The sequence below is a fragment of the Palaemon carinicauda genome, chromosome 1 (assembly GCF_036898095.1).
Source record: "Palaemon carinicauda isolate YSFRI2023 chromosome 1, ASM3689809v2, whole genome shotgun sequence".
Taxonomy (NCBI): Eukaryota; Metazoa; Arthropoda; class Malacostraca; order Decapoda; family Palaemonidae; genus Palaemon; species Palaemon carinicauda.
The window spans coordinates 244265757-244291397 of NC_090725.1; the positions used below are offsets into that span (position 1 = coordinate 244265757).

At 39.9% G+C, this 25641-nt stretch overlaps 1 protein-coding gene across 5 annotated transcripts in view; it reads left to right on the forward strand.

Annotated features, from left to right (window-relative positions):
• The window catches only part of Larp4B (La-related protein 4B), a 118973-nt gene that overhangs the window by 51334 nt on the left and 41998 nt on the right, over window positions 1–25641 (forward strand). For all 5 annotated transcript variants that reach the window (XM_068388581.1, XM_068388573.1, XM_068388564.1 and 2 more), the window contains exons 2-4: window positions 4851–5532; window positions 6012–6148; window positions 17919–18031. In XM_068388581.1, coding sequence (XP_068244682.1) covers window positions 4862–5532; window positions 6012–6148; window positions 17919–18031 — 921 coding nt within the window. In that variant the 5' untranslated portion in view covers window positions 4851–4861. The remainder of the gene's footprint in view (window positions 1–4850; window positions 5533–6011; window positions 6149–17918; window positions 18032–25641) is intronic.

Here is a 25641-nt window from a genome sequence, read left to right on the forward strand (position 1 = left end):
TGGCCCACTGTTTGGTGAATGCTGACCACTGATCCGAGTCACATCCAAAACAATGGGGAGGGGGGGTTCCTGTTTAAGCTTTGAGGGGGCAAGTGTTCCATGGGCAGCTTTGTCATGTATTTGTAGAGCTTTTGTGAAGCCTGCTGGGAATGCGTTGTCCAGGTCTTGAGAATCCCAGGTGCAGCTCTCAACAGGGCACTCGAGTTTAGGCATTGTTCAGAGTATAAGATGGCTGAACGAGACGAAGCGTACATCTTCATGAGTGACTCTTCAGTCATAGAAAGAAGACACTGTCTTCCTTGTATAACTTTTATTCAGTCCAAAGGATGACTGATGAGTCACCTGGAACACAGAAGATACAAACATAATAGAATATACAAGCATAAGTAATAGAATATACAAACATGAGTACAATAATAGAATATACAAATACAAGTAATAGAATAAATTCAGGTAATGACACATCTACTGGTATCTAAGGATTGTGCTTGAACATCTTTAAGACATCTCTGAACTTATGTAGGTCAGGACTGATGACCAGTCATTGAGCCCTCCCCTGAACAAGTTTGTAAAGCAATCAGGTTCTTAATGGAAACTACAATCTACTAATTTCCATCAAATTTTACTTTACTTCATGCCTTCCTGGGATCTGTAGGATTGTTACTTCTGAGTACTCTCATTCATCGGTCGTTATGGAAGTATCTCTGTTTTTTCCTCAATGGAGTGGGTGTATGAGTCTGAGACCTTGTAGTTTGGTCTGCACTCCTATCCTTATGTTCATGCACGTGGTGGGTTGGGTCCCACTTGTAAATGATACTGTACATCTTTTGATGTATCTCGATGATTGTTTGATCCTTGCCGTTTCTAAAGTTGCTAACGATTGAGATCTTGACTTTTTGTTGCTGTCTGGAGATTCTGATAAGTTGGATAAATAACACACCCAAGCAGAGGTTGAAATATCTGAGCATGATCAATAGACACTACAGCAATGAGTTATTTCATTGAAACACTAGTGAGGTCATAAATATTAGATATGAAGGAAACAATTTGTGCCTGTGAACGAATTCAGTTTGTTTAAAGTCAAAGCTATCATTAACAAACATAAAAGGTGGAAAGACCCTGGATACAATGGAATATCTGCTGGGATGATATTGGCTGAGAATAAAGTGTCTCCTAGAATACTTACAAGATCATTTTGTAGAATGTGGCATGAAGTCAAAAACTGATGAATGGGAGCCAGGAGTGTCGGTGAAATTGACAAAAGAGCTAACCAATAATTATAGAGGTATCAGACGTTTGTTAGTTATCATGAAGATTATAGTATGCTCATTCCAAAGAGGCTATATTGAGAGATTGATGAAAAGCAGAAAGATGAACAGGCAGTATTTAGAAAAGGTAGAAGTTGTACTGACCAAATTCTCATTTGAAGACATGTAGTACAGCAATGTGTCGAATATAGAAATCCACTTTTGATGGCTTTTGTTAATTATGAAAAAACCTTTGATGTGTGTGCACCGGCCACTTTTGTAAAGAGTCCGTTGTTATTATGGAGTTCCTCTTAAATGTGTAAATTTGATTAAGTCTGTTCATGAGCATATCTAGTGCAAAGTTTGTTAGTGGAGTCCTAACAAATGAATATCCAGTGAACAGTAAAGTACTCCAAGGGAATGTGTTGTCACCTATGTTATTAATTCTCCTCATGGATTTTGTAATGCTTAGACCAGTGGGGGTGGTGAAGAAGAAGGATTAGACTGGATTGGTTACAGGAAATTAGTGGACCTAGAGTATGCTGATGACACTGTTCTTATTAGCAGAACACCATAGGACTTGCAAAATCTGCTTAGTGTGGAATTCATGAAATATCATATGAGGTTGGGCTTAAGATAAATAAAAGAAAGACAGAAATGATGAGAGCAGAATATGCAATGGAAGATGAAATATCACTGAAAGGAGAAAGGATAAATGAGTAATTATTTAAATATTTAGGAACGGTGGCTAGGTTTAGAGGAATTTGGAAATGAAATAGTTGAATTACATTAAGAAAAAATTGGGCTATATATCACTTTAGTGAGATCGGTGTTACTGTATGGACATCAATATTGGTATGACAAAAACAATATCCAACATTTTTGTAGATTTGAAAACAAAGCCCTCAGAAGAATATTGGGAGGACAGGATTAGAAATGAAACGTTCAGCTAGGCTCCACGAGGGACTAAAAGAGTTGGAGGACCCAGGCCTACTTGGCTGAGGACTATGAAACGTGAAGTAGGAGATGATGAATGGAAAAGCTCAAGATATAGACGACAGGCAAAATCTAACTAAGACCCTATTCTTCAGTATGCGTAACAGGAAGTGATGATGATTGATAAAGTAAGATACAGTAATTCGAATATACTTATATACTGTAATATTTGCAATTTTGTATGTGTGCGAGCACCAAATTTTTATCTACAAAAAATAGTTTTATCTCTTGTGTGTGCGAGTTTCTTGTTTTGAGACTAAATCATGACAAACTGACTTGTCTACCATATTGACTAAATCATCAACAAGCATCATTCCCACATTTCTTCATTGTTCCTTCATTCTGATGATGCTACTTTCTCTAGTGTCTTGGATACAGGCTCCAAAAGTCTTGTTCCCCAGTAGTTCTCAAAGTATAAGACATTTTTTACAATTTTATATATATACAGTATCACAGCGCTGGCAATCGCGACTGGGGAACAAGCAAAAATGCTGCCAGTGCTGTTATATACGATTACGTAAACCAGAAATACCGGGTTTTCAGAAAAGTGCTTTCCGGACATAGTATAAGCTTGAAACTCTAGGATTTAGTTCTATTCAATTTAACTAGACGATCCTAAAAGTTTCAAGTCCCTATCTTACAAGGTTCGTGAAATATGACGTCAGAAATATGCAAAAAAAAATAGCAAAAATGACGTCAACTTTCATGGGTTCGATATAGAGTCATGGATAGACGCTTTTTAGCAAAGTTTCAACTCTATAATCTTAGCATCTGAATGAGCTAGATAGCTGTTCGACCTCAGGTTTTGTAGATTATGTTTTAGATTGTGTATTAGGCTATGTGGGAATGTTTTTCGGTAATCACGAAGGCTGTAGTCACGTACTTAAGTTTCAAAAGGCATCAAACTGACATCTTTAAGCGAACTTTCAACGTTTATTTCTCAGCTTCTGAATAATAAGTTATAGACATGTTTGACCTCACATTTTGAAGATATGACTATAAACTAGTTAATCAATACGCTTGCGTAAAAAAAGTGATATTTTACCCAAAAACCGATAAATCGGTTGGAACTTTTGACCGGGGAAACGTCTGTCTATATCCGAACATAACTTGACAACAAAACGTTTACCCGATTGAGCGGTTTAAAGAATTGATATAAAAATTTTAACCGGGTGTCGCCGGTCGCTTGCTTTTGACATTACCCATAGTCATAAAACAAAAAAATTCTGGGTAACGCACCTACAACTATAACGTTAAATAATAAAATAGCATACACGCCAACCTTTGATCACAGCGCTGGCAAGCGCGACCGGGGAACAAGCAAAAATGCTGCCAGTGCTGTGATCAAAGGTTGGCGTGTATGCTATTTTATTATTTAACGTTATAGTTGTAGGTACGTTACCCAGAATTTTTTTGTTTTATGACTATGGGTAATGTCAAAAGCAAGCGACCGGCGACACCCGGTTAAAATTTTTATATCAATTCTTTAAACCGCTCAATCGGGTAAACGTTTTGTTGTAAAGTTATGTTCGGATATAGACAGACGTTTCCCCGGTCAAAAGTTCCAACCGATTTATCGGTTTTTGGGTAAAATATATATATATATATGTGTGTGTATAAAATTGTAAACAAGTTATTATACTTTGAGAATACTGGAGAATAAGGCTTTTGTAGCTTGTATTAAAGATACTACAAATTAGTGTCATCAAAATAAAGGAACAATGAAGAATTGTGGGAATGATGTTTGTTGATGTTTTAGTCATTATGGTAGACACAAGTTAGGTTTATTATGACTTGGTCTCAAAAAAGAAACTCGGCTATTGTTGATTTTACTCTGATGTTTGCTATTGGTCATTCTACGGGGAGAACGTTTTCCAAGTCTTCACAATTATACTCGGTGTTTAATATTTCAGAAAATAGCAATTGTTGACTTGTTATTGCTCTAGAAAGTTTTCTAGAAATAAAAAAGGTTTCAATGCTACACAATCATTAACAAACAAACATTAATTTTTTCATTACTATAGTGCAAAATTTGTTTTAGTACATTACAGTGTGCCTGTTTGATGAAATGTCATTTGCATATAAGACAAGAAAGTAGTACAAATATGCACTATAACCTCTACTTTTAAGAATGCTGTGACATCACCTGGCCAGGAGGCTTCAGTCCTTTGGACCCCTTCACATAACCTAGCCCAGAGTTCCATAAGTCATATAATTTCACTTCAACCTAACCTTGCATATCATATCTGCCTTTGTCTCCCTTCTAGCATTATGCAAGTTTTTATATTCCTTATCAGAAACTTCAGAGCTTTTGCTTGAAGCTTAAATAAACATGTTTTTTTATTAAGAAAATCGGTTATGTAGTACATAACTGGATTCTCAATATAGTGAACATTAATGGTGCTTATGAATGACCAGATAAGGTTTCCATAACATTACTTTGGTTCATGACCAAATTGCTTTGTATTGAGAATTATAGTAGACATATAAATTATATTTTACATAATAAAGTAAAACTTCCCATGGAGCCTGCATCAGAGTGAATTTTTATGGTTAGAATGATTAAATGTTATGATTTGGTTTATAGTTGATTTTTTTTAATTCCAGTTTACCCCTTCATGAATGGGGATGTTGGCAAGCAGTATTGCGGGGCCTGCCCCCCCTCCACTCCTGATACTCCCACACCAATGGCAGTAGAGTCACCAATGGAGGCTGCTGCCTCCTGTTCCACCTCTACCACTACAACTACACCCTCTTCTTCTTCTACCCTCTTGGAAACTTCCTCCAATGGTGGTGATCTAACCACAGAAACACCTTCACTGGGCAAGGCATCTGTACAAGAGACTAGAGAAGAAATGGCTACTGCTTCACAGACCAGTGAGCAAGAAAGTATTCCAGAGGATGGCGGCATTTCTGTTAGCAGTGCCCAACAGAATGGTGAATTACCTGTTGATGTAGGAGGTCAACGTACAAGTACTTCATTACTGCCTCCAACTTCATCGTTGCCCTCTCCAGTTCCTTCTTGCACTGGCGATGCAACTCTAGAAGTTGTTGCTGGACAGCCAATAAGTATAGAAGAAATTATAGAAGAAAGTGGTAAGAGTGGAGAATTGACCACTCCTGCTACTACCAGCGAGAATCAAGGCACACAGACAACTCCTGCACAAACTCCTACTCCAGTTACTCCAGCAGCCACTCCTGTGGCACAACAGCAGCAGGCCTCACAGCCACTTACACGGGACCAGATACAACAGATGGTAGCTCAGCAGGTGGAATATGTTTTTTCCAGGTACGTTTGTTGTCATATTCTTTTTATTTGTTTATTGTAATTTCTGTTTACTCGATGTTTTCATGCTAGTCTTAATGTTAAAATCTTAAAAATGTGTCAGTGGGTGCTTTCTGGCTATAATTTATTTATTCATTACTATGTATATTAGTGGTCATGAAATAATGACTTAAGTTATTGACTTCTCAACCTGGTAACAGCCTGAGTTTGTGTTTCATCCTAGAACATTGAGTGTAATGCAAGACACTTACTGTTATTTCCTCATTTAAGAAACTATACTGCTAGCAAATTTGTCCATGATTTTAATAAATTGTATATGACTTTTTTTTACTATTTCATTCAAGCTGTGGTGCTACTTTTGAAAGATGAATGATACTTTCAGTATATATTTTAGTTAATTTGATATTTAACCTTTTAATAATCTTTGGAATAAATTTCCAGCAATGTAATGTGGTAGTGACCGGTTGTTTTTTCATTTTCAGAGAGAACTTGAACAACGACCCATACCTTATTTCTCAGATGGATAGTGATCAATATGTACCAGTGTTCATATTGGCGAATTGCTCTCAGTTCAAGAATATCACTAATGATCACAGCATTATTGTGGAGGCTTTGAAAGGTATTACTGTAGTGTTACTTTGTTATTTCTGGATCAGTGATTTTGTTTTTATTAAATATGCAATAAAAGGATAGAGAAAATTCTTTATCAGGTGGTTTTGACAGAGGACCGTATTAACACTTTTTCTTGTGTGTGCGCGCGTGCATAACTTCAGTTATTGCAGGATTGGAGTTGAAATTATTACCATACCAATATGAAACTGCTCAATTGTTTTATAAACAATTTTTTGTTTTTAATTAGACAATGCAACATGATCAGCAACATTTTTCAATATTTAACTTAGCCGGTGATTATAATAGCTGCAGCTCTGCTGCTCGACAGAAAACTCTACGGAAAAAATCCGCCAGCGATCGCTATGCAGGTAGGGGGTGTACTTCAACAGCGCCATCTGTCGTCCAAGTACCCAGTACTCATTGTAAACAAAGAACTCAATTTTCTCTCTGTCGTGCTACCGGCAAGACCTACTAATTCGCTGTTGCTAACTGGATTTGTTTTCACAACTATTTGGTGAAGTACACTATTCTAGTTTTGAGCTTTCAATAAATCCTTGCATTCTTTTTTTGATATCGGATTATTTGTTGATGACTTTGGATAGTTTTTTAATTCCCCTTCGACCAATTCAAAATGGCTGACCCTTCTCAAGTCCCAAAATTCAGGAAGTGTAATGCTAGGGACTGTTCAAGGCGTCTTCCGAAGGCCTCTATCGATCCTCACACCGTTTGTTCCAATTGTCGGGATAAAACCTGTCAATTGGAAGATCGATGTGAGGAATGCGTTGGGCTTTCGGAATTCGATTTTATCGAATTCCAGAAATATACACGTAGGCTAGAGAGAGATAGAGTCAGGAGAAGTTCATCTCGTTCTGTTGATTTTTCCTCTCCTCATGCCCCACAACCTATTCCTTCCCCTGTAGTGGTTGCTCCTAATCCCCCTTCTGGCACTCAGGAACCTTCGATGGCTGATATGATGCGTGCCATCCAAGCTCTGGGTGAGAGAGTTGAGTCCCTGGCTAGTGACCGTAACCAGCTCATGGCGGACGTCAAGGAGCTGAAGTGTAAAAGTGCAGTGGGAAGTGATAAAGTGAGTGAGTGTTGTGGATAGTGTTGCGCTTGAGGGTTCGTCTGTTCGTGCCTGTCGTCCTCCTAGTCCGGGACCTCTTGCAAGCTCCCAAGTCCAGGGGAGAAGCAATGTCGTACGACCAATGGGTTCGAGAGGCTTTAATCAGCGAACAGACGTTCCCTCCGTGGTTTCGGGCGTATCTACCCAAGATCGCCCCACCCACACAAAGACGAGAGAGCCCATTTATTCCTCGTCTGCGGAAGAGGTTTCTCGCAAGAAATCATGGACCAAGGTCTCACGACCACTTAAGCGCAAGTCGGTCCCTTCCGCGCAAGTCCAACGGCCCAGTTGTAGCCACTGGGTCAGTTCGGACTCGCTGCAGTCTTCCGATGACTGCTCACCTCCTAAGAGAGGCAAGGCGGTACCGCCTCAGGCAGTTACACCGTCTGTCGCCGCACCTGCTCCTGCAGACCCTAAGTGGTCTTTGCTGCAGACCATGCAGTCCCAATTAACGTCTCTGATGCAGGACTTTCGTGCGGAGAAGGTTGCTGCTGCACCAGCCTCTTGCCTACAACCAACCACACACTCGGTTGTGCGTCCTGTGGACGCTGAGGCGACCTTCTTGCGCACTCCAGCTGAGAGAGTCCCGCCACCCAGGCGTTCCAGTGTGCCCTGCCAGCCGCATGTTGACGTTCAGCGACGCACGGAGCCTTCCGTTGACGTTCGCGAGGTACAACAACCGTCAGAGTTGTTTTGTTTTGACGCGGTGCGTCAACCTCCGCAACCCAGTGTGGTTGCCACTACTCACCCACATCAGACTAGACAGTCTGGAGTAGACGCTGTGCGTCCCCGCGCTGCTATGGTTGTTGCCAGCTCACAGACTGGGCAACAGTTCCATGACGTTGCGTCCGGTTCAGTCACGCGTGCACCTGTGCGACCGGACTCAGCTAACCAGCCGTTACCTACTCCATTGCCGCTTCCTCCTCAATACTCGGATGATGGACTTTCTTTGGACTTTAGAAAAGTTCTTGCTCTGTTCAAAGAGATGTTTCCGGACCAGTTTGTGTCTGTGGCTCCGCGCTCTCCTCCGTCAGAGTTTATATTAGGTACACCGTCATCCTCGCCTGCCTTTACTAGACTCGTCCTCGCACGCTCGTCCAAGAGAGCTTTACGAGTGATAGGAGAATGGATGCGGTCCAAAAAGAGTCTAGGGAAGACAGCCTTTACGTTTCCCCCTGCTAGACTCTCTTCCAGATCGAGCGTCTGGTATGCCACGGGAGAAGTTCTCGGCTTGGGAGTTCCTGCCTCTGCCCAGGGCGACTTCTCAAGTCTTGTAGACTCTCCCCGCAGGCTAGCCATGAGACGCTCTAAGATATGTTGGTCATCTTCGGACCTAGACCACCTTTTGAAAGGGATATTTAGAGCCTTCGAGGTCTTCAACTTTTTAGACTGGTGTCTGGGAGCTTTGAGCAGGAAGATCTCCCCGACAGAGAAGGAAACTTCCTTACTCATCATGTCCTGCATGGACAAGGCCATACGTGACGGGTCTAATGAGCTTGCTGCATCGTTCGTATCCGGAGTCCTCAAGAAGCGTGAGAACCTTTGCTCTTTCCTGTCAGCTGGAGTGACACCTTGTCAAAGATCCGAACTTCTGTTTGCTCCTCTTTCTAAGTGCCTTTTTCCAGAGGACTTTATTAAGGAGATTGCTGCTTCTTTGATACAGAAGGACACTCATGACCTGGTTGCGTCCTCTGCCCGCAAAGCCACCCCTTTGCCTACCTTGTCAGCTAGACCAAGGATGGACACTCCAGCGTCCCGATTTATTCCGCCCTTTCGTGGCAGAGCCTCCAGCAGAGGAGGTGCTCGTGCCGAAGGGAGACGTGGGAAGAAGAAAGGAACCAAGTCCTTTAAAGGCAGAGTCTGACTGCCAGCTTCTTCAGACAGCAGTGGGAGCCAGACTCAAGAACTTCTGGCAGACCTGGGAGAAGAGAGGCGCAGATGCACAATCTGTGAAGTTGCTCAGAGAGGGGTACAAGATCCCGTTTCTACGAAAACCCCCTCTAGCAACGTCTCCCATCGATCTCTCTCCCAGGTACAGAGAGGAAGACAAGAGACGAGCATTGAAACAGGAGGTGTCTCTCTTACTAGAAAAGGGAGCGGTAGTCAAAGTCCTGGACCATCAAACCCCGGGCTTCTACAACCGTCTCTTCTTAGTGGCAAAGAAGACAGGAGGGTGGAGGCCGGTGCTAGACGTCAGTGCGCTGAATGTCTTTGTCACAAAGCAGACGTTCTCCATGGAGACCACAAAGTCCGTTCTAGCAGCGGTCAGAAGGGAAGACTGGATGGTCTCAGACCTAAGGGACGCCTACTTCCACGTCCCCATCCACCCAGACTCCCAACCTTTTCTGAGATTTGTTTACGAAAAGGTTGTCTACCAGTTTCAAGCCCTGTGCTTTGGCCTAAGCACAGCTCCTCTTGTGTTTACGAGGCTGATGAGGAATGTAGCCAAATTCCTTCATTTAGCGGACATCCGAGCCTCCCTCTATTTGGACGACTGGCTTCTAAGAGCTTCTTCCAGTCGTCGCTGTCTGAAGGATCTAAAGTGGACTCTAGATCTGACCAAGGAATTGGGTCTCCTTGTCAATATGGAAAAGTCTCAAGTGGTCCCATCCCAAACTATTGTGTATTTAGGGATGGAGATTCACAGTCTAGCTTTTCGGGCTTTTCCGTCGGCCCCCAGAACAAGTCAAGCCCTGTTATGCATCCAGAACATGCTGAAGAAGGAACGATGTTCAGTCAGGCAGTGGATGAGTCTGATAGGGACACTATCATCCCTGGAACAGTTCATATCGTTAGGAAGACTACACCTCCGTCCTCTTCAATATCACCTAGCTGTTTACTGGAAAAAGGACAAGACGCTAGAAGCGGTCTTGATCCCCATTTCCGAGAAGATGAAGTCTTCCCTGACTTGGTGGAAGGACAGTATCAGCCTCAGAGAGGGTCAGCCCCTGGCTGTTCAGACTCCCAACCACGTTCTCTTCTCGGACGCATCGGACACAGGCTGGGGCGCGACATTGGACGGTCGGGAATGCTCGGGAACTTGGAACTCGAGTCAAAGGACAATGCATATCAACTGCAAGGAGCTACTGGCAGTTCATCTGGCCTTGAAAAGCTTCAAGTCTCTCCTTCAAGGCAAAGTGGTGGAGGTGAACTCGGACAACACCACGGCTTTGGCGTACATCTCCAAGCAAGGAGGGACCCACTCGATGACGTTGTACGAGATCGCAAGGGACCTCCTCACCTGGTCAAAAGGTCTAAACATTTCACTAGTAACGAGGTTCATCCAAGGCAACTTGAATGTCATGGCAGATTGCCTCAGTCGGAAGGGACAAATCATTCCAACAGAATGGACCCTAAACAAGGATGTGTGCAAGAGACTTTGGGCCACATGGGGCCAGCCAACCATAGATCTCTTCGCAACCTCGATGACCAAGAGGCTCCCAATATATTGCTCACCAATCCCGGACCCAGCAGCAGTTCATATAGATGCCTTTCTCCTAGATTGGTCACATCTAGACCTATATGCATTCCCCCCGTTCAAGATTGTCAACAAGGTACTGCAGAAGTTCTCCTCTCACGAAGGGACAAGGTTGACGTTAGTTGCTCCCCTCTGGCCCGCGAGAGAATGGTTCACCGAGGTACTTCGATGGCTAGTGGACGTTCCCAGAACTCTTCCTCTAAGGGTGGACCTTCTACGTCAGCCACACGTAAAGAAGGTACACCAAGGCCTCCACGCTCTTCGTCTGACTGCCTTCATACTATCGAAAGACTCTCGAGAGCTAGAGGCTTTTCGAAGGAGGCAGCCAGGGCGATTGCTAGAGCAAGGAGGACATCCACCCTTAGAGTCTACCAATCGAAGTGGGAAGTCTTCCGAAACTGGTGCAAGTCAGTATCGGTATCCTCGACCAGTACCTCTGTAACTCAAATAGCTGACTTCCTTTTATACCTGAGGAAAGAACGATCTCTTTCAGCTACCACTATCAAGGGTTACAGAAGCATGTTGGCATCAGTCTTCCGTCACAGAGGCTTAGATCTTTCCAACAACAAAGATCTACAGGACCTCCTTAAGTCTTTTGAGACCACGAAGGAGCGTAATAGCGACTTCCTTTTATACCTGAGGAAAGAACGATCTCTTTCAACTACCACTATCAAGGGTTACAGAAGCATGTTGGCATCAGTCTTCCGTCACAGAGGCTTAGATATTTCCAACAACAAAGATCTACAGGACCTCCTTAAGTCTTTTGAGACCACGAAGGAGCGTCGTTTGGCTACACCTGGTTGGAATTTAGACGTGGTACTAAGATTCCTCATGTCAGAAAGGTTCGAGCCGCTACAATCAGCCTCCTTTAAAGATCTCACTTTAAAGACTCTTTTCCTGGTTTGCTTAGCCACAGCTAAAAGAGTCAGTGAGATTCACGCCTTCAGCAGGAACGTCTGATTTTCATCTGAAACGGCTACATGTTCTCTACAACTTGGTTTTCTAGCCAAAAACGAGCTACCTTCTCGTCCTTGGCCGAAATCGTTCGATATTCCAAGCCTATCAAATATGGTTGGAAATGAACTAGAAAGAGTCTTATGCCCTGTGAAAGCTCTTAAGTTCTATTTAAGACGAACTAAACCTTTACGAGGACAGTCAGAAGCTTTATGGTGTTCAGTTAAGAAACCATCTTTGCCTATGTCAAAGAATGCTTTATCCTATTTTATCAGACTGTTAATACGAGAAGCTCATTCACATCTGAGTGAGGAAGACCAAGCTTTGCTGAAGGTAAGGACACATGTAGTTAGAGCTGTCGCAACTTCAGTGGCCTTTGAACAAAATAGATCTCTGCGAAGTATAATGGACGCAACCTATTGGAGAAGCAAGTCAATGTTCGCGTCTTTTTATCTTAAGGATGTCCAGTCTCTTTACGAGAACTGCTACACTCTGGGACCATTCGTAGCAGCGAGTGCAGTAGTGGGTGAGGGCTCAACCACTACAATCCCCTAATTCCATAACCTTTTTAATCTTTCTCTTGAAATGTTTTTATTGTTGTTTTTGGGTTGTCCGGAAGGCTAAGAAGCCTTTCGCATCCTGGTTGATTTGGCGGGTGGTCAAATTCTTTTCTTGAGAAGCGCCTAGATTAGAGGTTTTGATGAGGTCCTGTGGTGTGGGTTGCAACCCTTCATACTTCAGATCCTAGGGGTCGCTCAGCATCCTAAGAGGATCGCGAGGCTCCGTAAGGAAGACGTACTTAAAAAGGCAGAGTAATTTTTCAAGTCGACTTCCTTACCAGGTACCTATTTATTTTATTTTTGTTATTTTGAAAACTTCTAAAATGAAATAAAAAATCCTTAGCTCATAATAATGTAAACATTTATTGCTGGTCTCTACCCACCCCCCCGGGTGTGAATCAGCTATTATAATCACCGGCTAAGTTAAATATTGAAAAATGTTATTTTGATAATAAAATAAATTTTTGAATATACTTACCCGGTGATTATAAATTAAAGGACCCTCCCTTCCTCCCCAATAGAGACGCAGTGGACCGAGGAGAAAATTGAGTTCTTTGTTTACAATGAGTACTGGGTACTTGGACGACAGATGGCGCTGTTGAAGTACACCCCCTACCTGCATAGCGATCGCTGGCGGATTTTTTCCGTAGAGTTTTCTGTCGAGCAGCAGAGCTGCAGCTATTTTAATCACCGGGTAAGTATATTCAAACATTTATTTTATTATCAAAACATTTTTGACCAGTAAACAAGTTTTCACATGTAAAGCAGTATAAGTTCATCCTAAACTGCACATGGATTTTAGCCTTCTACACTACCTTTGTTCCTCCTGAATCCAATCGATTTATACAAGTACAGTTCAGTTATCTTTAGTCTTCTGAGCATTAAGCAAAGAATTAACCATAGTAAAGGGAAGGCAATGAAAAGGTTTCATAATATGCCCATACCTCCAGCAGGTAATCAAGTCATAGAATCATTACCATAGTTCTCATGGTAGATCAAAATCCATTGATACATGCCGAGTGTTGGAGCTAGTGTGAAATGCAAATTGTACTGGCACAAATAAAAACCTTTGTCCTAATGATAGATTATCAGCAAAGCTATTAAACTTCTATAACAAGGTGTAAACAGATGGCCGAGATTGGACAGTCGCCGTCCCCCTTGCTTGCGCACTGAGCACTCTTTCTGATTTTCTGGTACTGGATGGATTTTGTGGCTTTTAGTTACTTTTTTTCCAGCATTTATGTGAACTTGAAAAGCGGAATAATCTTCAACATAATATGAGTCCCTTGAAACAGTTCCCGATTATCCCCCCTTTACCAATTCGGAAGGTGACGATTTTTGGAGAAAAAAGGTCTCCTTCCTAAATGGACGTTTATTTGAAGCCCTTGTGAGCTATATAGCTACAAGCGTAGTGGTTGTTTTAAAAATCGTTTACATATGGATGCTCAACTTAGTGCTCACAGCCTTTTCCTATTAGATTGAAAACCTTGCACGTCAGACCTTGTCTGTGCTTAGTGTACTCCCAATATGATTAATTTGAGACTCGGTCAAGCGCTTATCGAGTAACTTCACAGGATCCTATGGATCGCACCGGCTTAACTTTGTGTGCTCTCCCCCATCAAGGGAAGGGACATGCTTAGTGTTAGCATGTGTTCCATGACCTTCCTCTTGGACGAGCATGGACTAACTGACATGTCCCTACAAGACAACCCCTTCTCTCCTCAGCATATAGTAGTAGCTAAACCCCCCCCCCCCCCTTCTTCCTATGCCCTTCGGTGTCGCCCTCTTAACTTGAGAGGCGGGTTACACGTGCGTGTGCTACCCAGACACACCTTGTCATTGCGGCCATAATTGAGAAGCATCCCTGTTTTAGTGAGGAACATGTTTCAACACATGCTGGCATGGTTTTGCTTGTGTACCTGAGCTTCCACTTGGTTTGACTTGCCTGTCTGAGCCTGTTTGTACTTTGCTTAATGTCTAGCACCAGCTCACCCTGTTATGGGTTCTGAATGGGTACATTACTGCGTACTCATGACACGACTCCTCCCCTGAGCCTGTTGTGGTAGCATGCTCAGTCTGGTTGGGTTTTGTAACGGGTGGGTTATTAGGCACGCACCTCTTCGCTCGTTAGCATAACCTGATCCACCTAGAGTCCTGGACAATCCTTAAGTAGCGCCTGTGTCCAGGCTTGTGCGTAATAGGGAATCCTCTTCGTAAAGAAATCTTACACATGCAGAGTGTTCTCCCTCCAACACACACTGACTATCAGTGTGGCTTTCAGTGCCTATTTACTCATTTTGGTGACGCTTGTCCTCGAACTCATTTGGTTCGAGATCACCCAGTGTGTTTCCTTTCGGTAGGGAAAGTCTTCAAGTTTCCTTCATTACACAGTAGAGTATGTTCAGTTCCTCTTGAGAAAGTAAAGATCTTACAGATCTGGCAGACCGAAAGGGATCCTCAATATATTTTATGTGAAAAGAGTTCCTTGAGAACAGTATGTAAAAGTTATATTACTGTGCCTCTCTTAAATCTATTGCTGAAATAATTTGGTAACTGCTTGTCTCTAGAGAAGTGTAAGTTATTGCGTTTCTGTACCTTTCTCTTGAGTCTATCGCTGAAATAGTTGAATCATCAGCAACTGTTTGTCTAATAATTGTAGGAATGAGCAAATTCCCAGCCAAATATACAAATGAAGTAATTTTGACTTGAAGATTGTTAACTCACAAAAGTACAAATAGTAGTAGTTATGCATAGTAATACATTATAGGTAAAATCCCTCTGGATGTTTTACTAACGTTTGAAAGTGACCTCAGAGAAATTATCTGATTTGCTAAGCCTACTCATCTCTTAATCTAGCCCTAGTACATTTTAATATGTTCATTAATCTTATCACCAAGTTTACACATTGAGGGTAGCAAAGAATTGCCAATTTGAAAAAAGTATATCTAAGAGCAAGACATATCCGAGTAATATTGAAATGTATAATTACAAACAAACCGTTTAATCAAGTAAAACAGTTTAAAATTCTTTATTGACGTCTTGAATTTGGCGGATGCGTTTGACAGCAGAGTAATGAGAAACTCATTTTCCTCATTTCTATTTTTCTGTGGCTTAATTATCTAGTTTAACTTGTCAGGTCCATGAAATTAACACACTCGTGAACCTTGATGCTCATAACGCTGTAGACCCATATTCTATTTTTTCTTGTTTATTTTACAGCTGATTCTCGGAGATTTATTGTAGCTGTGACCATATTGTGGATCCTTATCATGCAATTGAATATGTGTAAATTGCGACCATTTTTTATCACGTTGAACAGGCTGACATAAGTCCTTTTTCATAATTCTTATTAGGACAGAATATGCATAATTGATTAGTTCTCAGGTAGTTAATTCATTTCTATTTAAGTAGGGAATTAATAGATTTTGGTTTAACCTCTTCCGCACGACCTGTCACCGTAGCGTCAATATAAGCATTCCGACTTTTCCGTCACGCCTAAACGCACCAGAAATCAGCCAATTATCAAATATAACTATTTATCTACTAGTATAAGTGTGTGTGCGTGTGTCTGTCCGTATGCATGTATATATGTATAGTGCACATACATGTGCATGTATATACTTATGCGCTACTGTGTATGCATATATATGTTTGGTATGTAAATGTATGTGTAAATCTACTGTATAAATGTATATATATATATGTATGTGTGTATATATGTATATTTATATATGCCTATGCATTTTCTGTGCGAAAAAGTTGATTACCCGAAGTATTTTCCAAGTGACCACAGAGGTATACTTCTACACTCGTTTTTGTTGACGGAGTATCGCCTAGAGCCGTAATCTCCGAGAAAAAAGATGTGTATGTATTTATGTATGTGCACATATAGTGTATGTGTATGTATACATACATATATGCATACATGCAGGTACGTACATGCATGCATATATACATACATGCATGCATATATACATACATGCATGCATATATACATACATGCATGCATATATACATACATGCATGCATATATACATACATGCATGCATACATACATACATACATACATGCATATATACATACATGCATATATACATACATACATACATACATACATACATGCATGCATGCATGCATATATACATACATACATACATATATACTGTATGTACAGTATATAAAATATATATAGCAATGATAATCATAATAACAACAATTTTCCCTCACTGAAGCAAAGGTTTTTTGAGGAAGATAGAATATATATATATATATATATATATATATATATATATTATATAAAAATGTGTGCGTGTGTATGTATGTATGTATGTATGCATGCATGCATGCATATAAATCAATTCAGCTGATTGGATTCCTTGGAGACCCTTTTGAAGATATATATATATATATAATATATATATATATATATATATATATATATATAGTGTGTGTGAATGCTTGCGTGTGTGTGTATATATACAGTATTTATATATATATTATCGGCAAAACCATCAACACGTAACCATCCGCCACCTAAAGATATGAATGTTTCGTCATCACTTTCATGGATATCACTTTCCATTGACGCATAATCTTCACTGTCTGAATCCTCCGTATCATCCTTTGGATGATATGAATCATCACTGTCCGAAATTTCTATGTCAGACATAATGTAATATACTCAAAAAAGGCAAAGGCACGTCAGAAAACGTTCGTATGTCTGCCACCAACAACTCACACGCAACCGCTAGCGATACTCCGAGTAGGATGAATGCCCAGTTTTCTTTTATTCGGGAAAATCCCATTTTCTATAATAGACGAATATAACCTCCATAGGCATTACAAATAGGGGAAACTAATCTATTGTGGCCATTCCGACTTTGTCTAAGGGAGATTTAATAGTATTTTGGGACACTCATGTGACCCATCGTGATATATGTCAAAAAAAAAAAAAAGGGTCACACATGTGACCTATCGTGAGGAAGAGGTTAATTATTTTTATACAGTAATTTTATTTAAGGTAAAGTTGGTCACCAGGGGTAATCTATAATGAAATCATTGCAACTGATTGCTAAAGGGGCATAGCTGAGAACTATAATCAAGACAATTATCATGAGGTGTTTTTTAAGTTTTCCTCTTCTTTTCTTGTGATTAAATTGCTCTAACAGCCTTGATTTTCATCATAGAGAGGTCAGGTTGGTCTCATTCTCTTGGAAAATGCCTGAAGTTTTCAAAAAATTATAAAAAATATGCAAAAAAAAAAATATATATAAATGGCAGTTTTTTGCAAGGACGTCCGGGGGTAAAGGGATGCGTTTTGTGAAACGTACCAGTACTGTACGTCCTTTGAGGGTAAAAGGTTAATGTAATCATACTCCAAACGTGAATATTGGCATTCTAGTTATACTAAATGAATTCTGTTTTCCCTGTCGGTTATTTCAATTTTCATATATCTGCAACATTTAGTAGCTCAGGCATAGTAGTATAGTTTTTATAGAAAGTGTTAAAAACTTAATTTTCCATGAATAGTCTAACATTAAGGCAGTTTTTTGCTGTTTTATCGTGTAAATTTTCCTTGTTAAAGAAAAAAAATTGTTTGAATTTATTTAGAGATGTTATTCATCTTTGCCGGGTGTAAAATTTAATTGTTTTTCCCCAGAATCACCATGTGTACAGTTAGATGAGGAGAACAACAGAGTTCGACCAAATTATAAGCGTTGTATTGTGATTCTCAGAGAAATTCCAGAGACCACTCCTGTTGAAGAAATAGAGGTACAGTATTGTATTGTTTTAAACACAAGACTTACCTGGTAGTTATGTATATAGCTTACGTCCCCGACGTCACAACAGAAAAATTAAAAAAATGCGCCAATCGCCAATTAGATAGCCAGGTGCACCCCTAGTGAGGTATCTAGAAACTATCCCATGGATATTCATATTTTCCCTGTCGTCTTAGCGATAGCATCGATGGAATTCTTACTCACTGTACAGTAATCTGTATATTACAGTTATTTTGGTGATGTACAATTTACTTTTAGCCTTCGCTGATTGGGTATTGTTTTTACAAAGTGTTGGTGTTTTAAAATCGTGTGTAGACTTTGCACAGGTATGTTGGGAGTTCTTTCCTCCTACTGTTAACTAAGGTAAACACTCTTGGAAACATGATGGCGGACATCGGTTCCGCCAAATCTATGACGTCACTCGTGTGACGTAAGCTAGTGCGTCACAATCGTGTGACATAGTTACATAGTGCTACGTAGTTTGTTGATATTCTTTTCTTTGCACTCGTAAAGAATGAAAGGAATTCTTACTTTTAATAAGTATTTTTAAATATTAAACTTAGCCGGTGAATATATAAATAGCTCACGTCTCCGTCGGTTATTTATATATTCACCGGGTAAGTATATTCAAAAATTTATTTTATAAGGAAAATATAATTTTACTTGTAATATAAAAGACTATATTATTTTTAAGAGAATTTTTGTCCTTTTAGTATATGTTCTTTTAATCTCTGATCTATTTTTTAAGGTTAATAGAATAGCGTGGTGTTTATTTTTTACGCTGCGCAGTTTCATGACAATCGATTCAGTTCCAACAATTCTTGGATATCTTTCTTTCTTTCTTTCTTTTTTTTTTTTTTTTTTTGGGCTGCCAGTATTTTTGATACACAAAAATTACCTGGTATTTAATTATACATAAGTACCAGGTAAGTATGTTCAAAACTTATTTTATAATGAAAATAACATTTTTCATATATTCACGTTTGTTCCAATTAAAAGTGTAGTAAACGCTATTTTTGGAACCCTTTTAATTGAGGGTTCTTTACTTATATATATACGTGATCACTATATCTGTTCATTTTTAGCGTAACAAATCATTATTTTTGGGAATCCCTAAGAATGAGGGTTGTTTATATATATATATATATATATATATATATATATTCTTTATTCCTATATCTATTCATTTAATATTTTATATAAAATATTTTATTACATTTTATCTAAGATTCAATTCCTATTGCATTCTCATTCAAGCCAGAGAGTTTAAAAATGCAAGTTAATGCTAAATTAGTACAGTGAATTTTATTCAGTATAGTGGAGGGTGCTTCTGTTCGGTCCTGTCGTCATCCTAGCCTTAGACCTCTTTCAAGCTCCCGGACCCAGGGGGGAAGTAACGTCGATCGGCGAAAGGAAGCGAGAGGCATTAGCGTCTTGTAAGACCTGAACAGAAGTCTCCTCGAGCGTTCCTGTTGACGATACCCGGAACGCTCGCCCTCGCCGTAGGTAAGGTGAGGTTTAAGTGTTTTCTAACATCTAGCAACTGAGTGTGACGCCTCGCACCAGGCAGCTGAGCATGGTGGCGGTCGCCAGGTGGCTGAGTGCGACACTTCGCGCCAAGCAGCTGAGCAAAGTGGCGGCTGAGCGTGAAGCCTCGCGCCAAGCTAAACGTGGAGATCACTGATCTCTATTTATAGACGCATTTAAGAATGCGAAGTTCCTCAAAGTCGAGCGTCTACCTTTAGAGCAACGCGATGACAGAGGCGATGTTCTGGCTTTCTTTGACACCAGTAGTCACGACCTTTACCAGACGTGTTCTGTTAAACATCGACGTCCTCCGGGTTGTGAAATTTAGCACAACGTCACTACTGCCGTTAGTCCTTTTTCAGAAGAAGACATTGACGATCACTTTTCTTCTTTTGAATTTGTGTGTTTCCAGAAGAGGATCCTTAGTCCATTCGTCCTTCGGTTGTTTAAGGAACTCATGAAATTTTTTCGTAATGAGTTTCCAGATTATTTTGCATCTGTCGCTCCATTTTAGCCTTTTTCTGAATTCTTTTGGGAAGGAGTCGAGAAGTCTCTCTTTTTACCAATATGATTCTTACCAGGTATTCAATGGAGCTTTAAGAATGTTTAAGAGACTAAATAGTGTCTCAGAAGGACCAAGGATAGGCAGTTTTCGTTTTTTCCTTTGAATAGTCTGGCCTTTAGATCTTGTATCTGGGATACAACTCTAGTTGGAATACAAGAAGTCAGATGTGTTTGTTTTAGCCTTTTGAGGTTGCATCCTTTCAGAAATAGAATTTCTTTTTACCCAAAGGCCACCTAAGATTTGGTTTCAGATTCGGCAAGAAAGGTTTTTCATCTATCCTTCTTTAGCCGCAAATCAAAGGAAGGATCTCCTTTTCCGAATTTTTCTCAGGCTTTTCGAGGAAGACTTTCAGCAGAATAGCTACCATACTTGAGGAACAGGGCAAAGTCGTTGTACGTCCTCCTAGTTGCGTACGTCCTCCGGGTACTGACGTCGAGCGTCCTCCTGGACGTGACGTGGCTTCCTCCGTGATGTGACGTCTGGCGTCCTCTGGGACGTGACGCTCGATCGTCGAGCGTCCTCCGGGACGTGACGCTCGATCGTCGAGCTGATAGTTATTAAAACAGAGTCCGACTGCTTTTGCCTTCAGACAGTAGAAGCCAAACTTTACTGCATCTGGCAATCATTGGGAAAAGTTAGGAGCAGACCTTGGTCAGTTCTTCTTCTGAAAGAGGAGTACTTTTTTCCTTTTTTAGGGAAAACTTCTTTAAGGTTAGCTCCATAGACCTCCCTCTCAGTTCTAGAGAGGAGTCTAGAGTCCGACTGTGTATGTTTTGGTCTTGGCTCCGCCCCGATACTGTTCACGTATCTAATTCTTATGTAACAGTCTACTGCACTCAAGATCTGAGCCTCCCGGTTTAGGGAAGATTGTCTTCTCAGGACTCTTTCTTCCCATCTACATGTTGGATCTTCAGATAACGTTGAGCCTTTTTTGAAGAATTGGTTCCTCTTGTCTATAAGACGAATCTCTTCTGACCCCATCTCAAAATGGGGATACAGAGTCGTAGTTTTTTCAGATTTTTACGTCTCACCTTAGAACAGTGCAAGCCATCTTGAATCTTTCTTTGAGATCCTAGATTTATCTCTGTTCATCCTAGTTTTCCTGGACCGGGGCTCGTTTCCCGGGCAGTCGGGAGCTAGAAGTTGTTATCCTTTTGTGATATTTCTTCGTCCGCTCCTTTTCATCCTCAATCATTTTGGGACAAGGAGAAGATCTTGAGTCCTGATGCGTCTTTTTTGGATGCCATAGGATGCCTTCAGTGGTGGAATGATCCAGTCTATGCCAGTAGGTTCCAACCAAGAATCAGGCGTCCTCCAGGAGGTCCCACCCCCTTTTTGGAACGAAGGACCTTAGGCCTTGTGTTGTGTTACGTTACCTCGATTTCGAGGTGGAAGCAACACTAGACTGTTGGCAAGTCAATGCCGATTCACCACAGCATTTGTTTTCTTTGCCAAGCAGGGCGGAATTCATTCGAGTCCCTTTACGGGACAGCGAGGAGTCTTTTCTCTGGGCAAGGAGAAGAATGTATCCTTCTGTAAGGTTCATTCAGGGGAAAAGAAGTTTGGCAGACTATCTCAGCTGGAGAATGGACCCTCCATTGAGAAGTCTGCAAGAATCTGTGGCGACTTTGTCGTCCTTATATAGAATTTTCACAGAGTCTGGAGTGGATAGTGGACTCGTCTAGGAGTCTTTCTTTTTAAAGTATTTTTCTCAGACTCCTCCCTTAGAAAGGTACTTTTTATAGGAGCTTTAAGGGGACCGTCCGTCATGTCTGCCATTTTTTTTCTAATGATCCAAATTACACCATTTCTCTATGTTATAGACATATATAATACCTTCATCATATAAAAATTTCAAGTCATTTGATCAAAAACTTGAAAACTTTTGGATTTATTAGCAAAAATCATGATTTAAAAAAAAAATTTAGGTACATTTTTCCCCACTACTATAATATCAATTGTATTGAAACTTATACCATAAAAACTCCTCTATCAACCGAACAATTCTGTCAGACAGAATTTTTTATTTTTATTTTTAATGAATTTTTATTTTTTTCCTCTAGACGGAAAATAATCGTGAAAAAAAAATATAAAAAGAAAATAAAAATTTTGCCTGACAGAATTGTGGGAATTTTATTCTTCTTTTCAATGATATCTTTCTCTCTAATATCGAACAACAAATAAGTGAGAAAAATGTACCGAAGTGTGAATAAGTATGTTTTTGAGTTGTGAGCTCCCAAAGATTTGCAACAAATTTTCGCTTCTTTTCTTAAAGAAATCAAGATATTATTATGATAACTTTTATTGTTTATTCTTACATAAATGCACCCTAAACGAGGTATTTGAACCCTCAGTTTACTATTCCTATGTTACGAGTTGCCAGCGATCTTTTATTGTTGCCAATGTTTTAGTTAGCAGGTTTCAGCTTTTACTCTTATTCATGTTTCCCTCTTTCTTGGTTCTTTTTTTTTTTTGTTCTCCACTTACTTTTTGTTCTTTCTATCACCTTATGTAACATTGGCATTGCTATAAAGTTCCAGAAGACGTTGTGAAAGCACAATCTACATACGAACCTCAGGTAAATAAACACGTGCATTATAATTTCTGTATGTCTGGAAACTTTGCTGATGTTCTCGTAGCTGGTAGTTTTCATTTAGCTACCCTCTACCAATGCCTTTCATTTCTGCCAGAAGTACGATATATCGAAACATTAGAGTAAGAGAGAGAGAGAGAGAGAGATCATGAATTTAATTTTGGAGTGATAGCATTTGGTTGATATACTGTAGATGGCAGTTCAAATTGAGAGAGAGAGAGATAACCATTATTTGATTCTAAGAGAGTTGAACATTGATATTATACAATTTGTACAAATGGCAGCTTTGAATAATTTGAGAGAGAGAGAGAGATGCAAAAATAAACATAACTGCAATTCTGTCAAACTCAGTCATGCAGACGACAGTAAGTATGACGTCATAATTTAAAGACCGCTATATCATTATTGTTTGGAAAAATGATAGACAATTTTTTCTTTTTATGACCTTGGGTAACATTGCGATTGCTATAAAGTTCCCGAGGATGTTATGAAAGCACAATCTACATGCGAACTTCAAGAGAGAGAGAGAGAGAATTATAGTATTTGTATAAATGTCAGTTTTATATAATTCGAGAGAGAAGAGAGAGAGAGAGAGAACTACGATTCTCTCAAACTCAGTCAGATAGACGATGCAGTTAGGATGACGTCATCATTTAAAGACCGCTTTATCTTCATTATTTGGAAAAATAATTGACTATTTGTTCTTTTTATGACCTTAGGTAACATTGGCCTTGCTATAAAGTTCCCGAGGACGTTGTGAAACCAATCTACATACGAAGTTCAAGTAAACAAACGCATGCATTATAACTTCTGTAAGTGTTTGGAAACTTTGGCTTCTGTTCTCTGAGGAGTAGAATTCGTTCAACTACATTCTACCAATGCCTCCCATTTCTGCCAGACGTACGATAGTTCAAAACATAAGTGAAAAATCGCTATAGATATGCAAAAATAACACACAAAGACGATTTTTTCAAACTCAGTCATGCAGACGACACAGTATGGATGACGTCATCATTTAAAGACCGCTATATCTTCGTTATTTGTAAAAATAATTGGCTGAAACTTATGGGGAGCATGTACGATATGTTTATGCATACATAGAAGCAATAAAACTAGTTTCGATTTCTGAAAGTTCCGTCAAAACCCCATGGCGGACGGCCCCCTTAAAGACTTCTACCTCCAGGATTTATCAATCCATATAGGAGGTTTTAGAGAATGGTTCAGAATCAACCCTGTTTTCTCTTCCAGTATCTCTACAGCTTAGTTGCTATTTTTCTTTTGTCAGTACGAAGGAAGCGCAATTGTGCATCTTCTTCGATCAAAGGACGCAGGAGTGTGTTTACGACTGAAGTCAGGCACAGTATCTTGCCTTTGGTTTGATAAAGTCCTACAGGAACTTCTCAAATTGTTTGAAATATCTAATCAACAATGACTCGCCAGTTTGGAGTCTGGATATAATCCTGAAGTTCTTTATGAGTGACAAGCTTGTCCACTTGCATTCTTCTTCATTTTTAGGATCGCACGGTGATTCTAGTTTTATTAGCTCCATGACAACTATAAGTATCAGTGGATTCATGCGTTTTGTAAAACATTCACTTTCGAGATAACAAAGCTATCTGTTCATTGCAGTTAGGCTTTCTTACCGAGAATGACCACCCTTTTCAACCTAATCAAAGGCTGTGAGTCTGTGACTGTCGGGTATGGTTGGAGGGAGTCCTGTGTCCAGTAAGAACCCTGTAGTTCTTTCTGGGCAGAATGAAGGAGTTACGAGCAAGTCGAAGCTCTTCGGGGCTCGATTAAATAGCCTTCGTTACAGATGTCAAGAAAGTCCTTTCATTTTTCATCAGACTCTTATAGAAGAGGCTCATGCGATTTACAGTGAGACTACCATATTTCCCGTGTCATAAGACGCTACAAGTGGTAAGACCCACCCATAAATTAGCAAGGCAGTTTTAGAAAAAAAAAATTGAGGATTTTAAAAACTTCTTAGCACAAATCCCTAGTCAGCGACTCTAGCGTGATTATTGTCTTGCACAGTAACTTTTCTTATTTGGGTTGTATTATGAAATGTTTAAGTTAATATTAATTAGATAAATGCCGATTATCCCAATTTTATTACAAATTCATTTAAGAAACCACTAAACCAGTCATGGTTTCCACCACAACTACACGTTTAGTCAAGAGTGTTTGGTGTTTCAAGTGTTGTTTACATGAAAGTAGCGTTGCCAAAAGTTCATAAAATTTTGTCAAAAAGGTAAAATTCTTGTAATATTTCCAAAATTCCTTATATAGCCTATAAATTTTCACAAAATGTAATTATTGATTAAAGAAATCTAGACATTCTTTAAGGTGGAATAACTTTGCTACTGTTTATGTGATTCTAGGTCTATTTACTTTTCTGCAAATTGGTAATACTACAATCAACAAACAGAATTTTTTTCCAAGGTCGTATTCAGCAACTGTCTGTTTGTATTATTTAGTAACTCAGGCAACAAAGTCATTATCAATATTTTGCTTTATTACAAAATATAAAAAAATAATGAGAAAATATATATATATATACTGCATAAACAACTATGTCATAGCGTCATCTGTTATGAGACCATTAGTTGGCATGTTTTCTTGTAGAAGGGGGTAGCGAGTCATCAGCTGATTACCAAAAAAGAAAAAAAAAAAGTGTTAAGACGCAGGGTGATTTTGGGGGTAATTTTTCGTGAAAAAAGGTGCGTCTTATGACACAGGAAATACCGTATTTTAGAAGGTCAAGACACATGAAGTTAGTGCTGTAACAACTTCAGTGGCCTTCAAGCAAAATGGATTGTGACAGAGCTTTTTGGACACATCCTTTTGGAAGAGTAAATCTGTGTTTACTTCACACTTTTTAAATCGTGTCCAGGCTCTTTATGAGGACGGATAC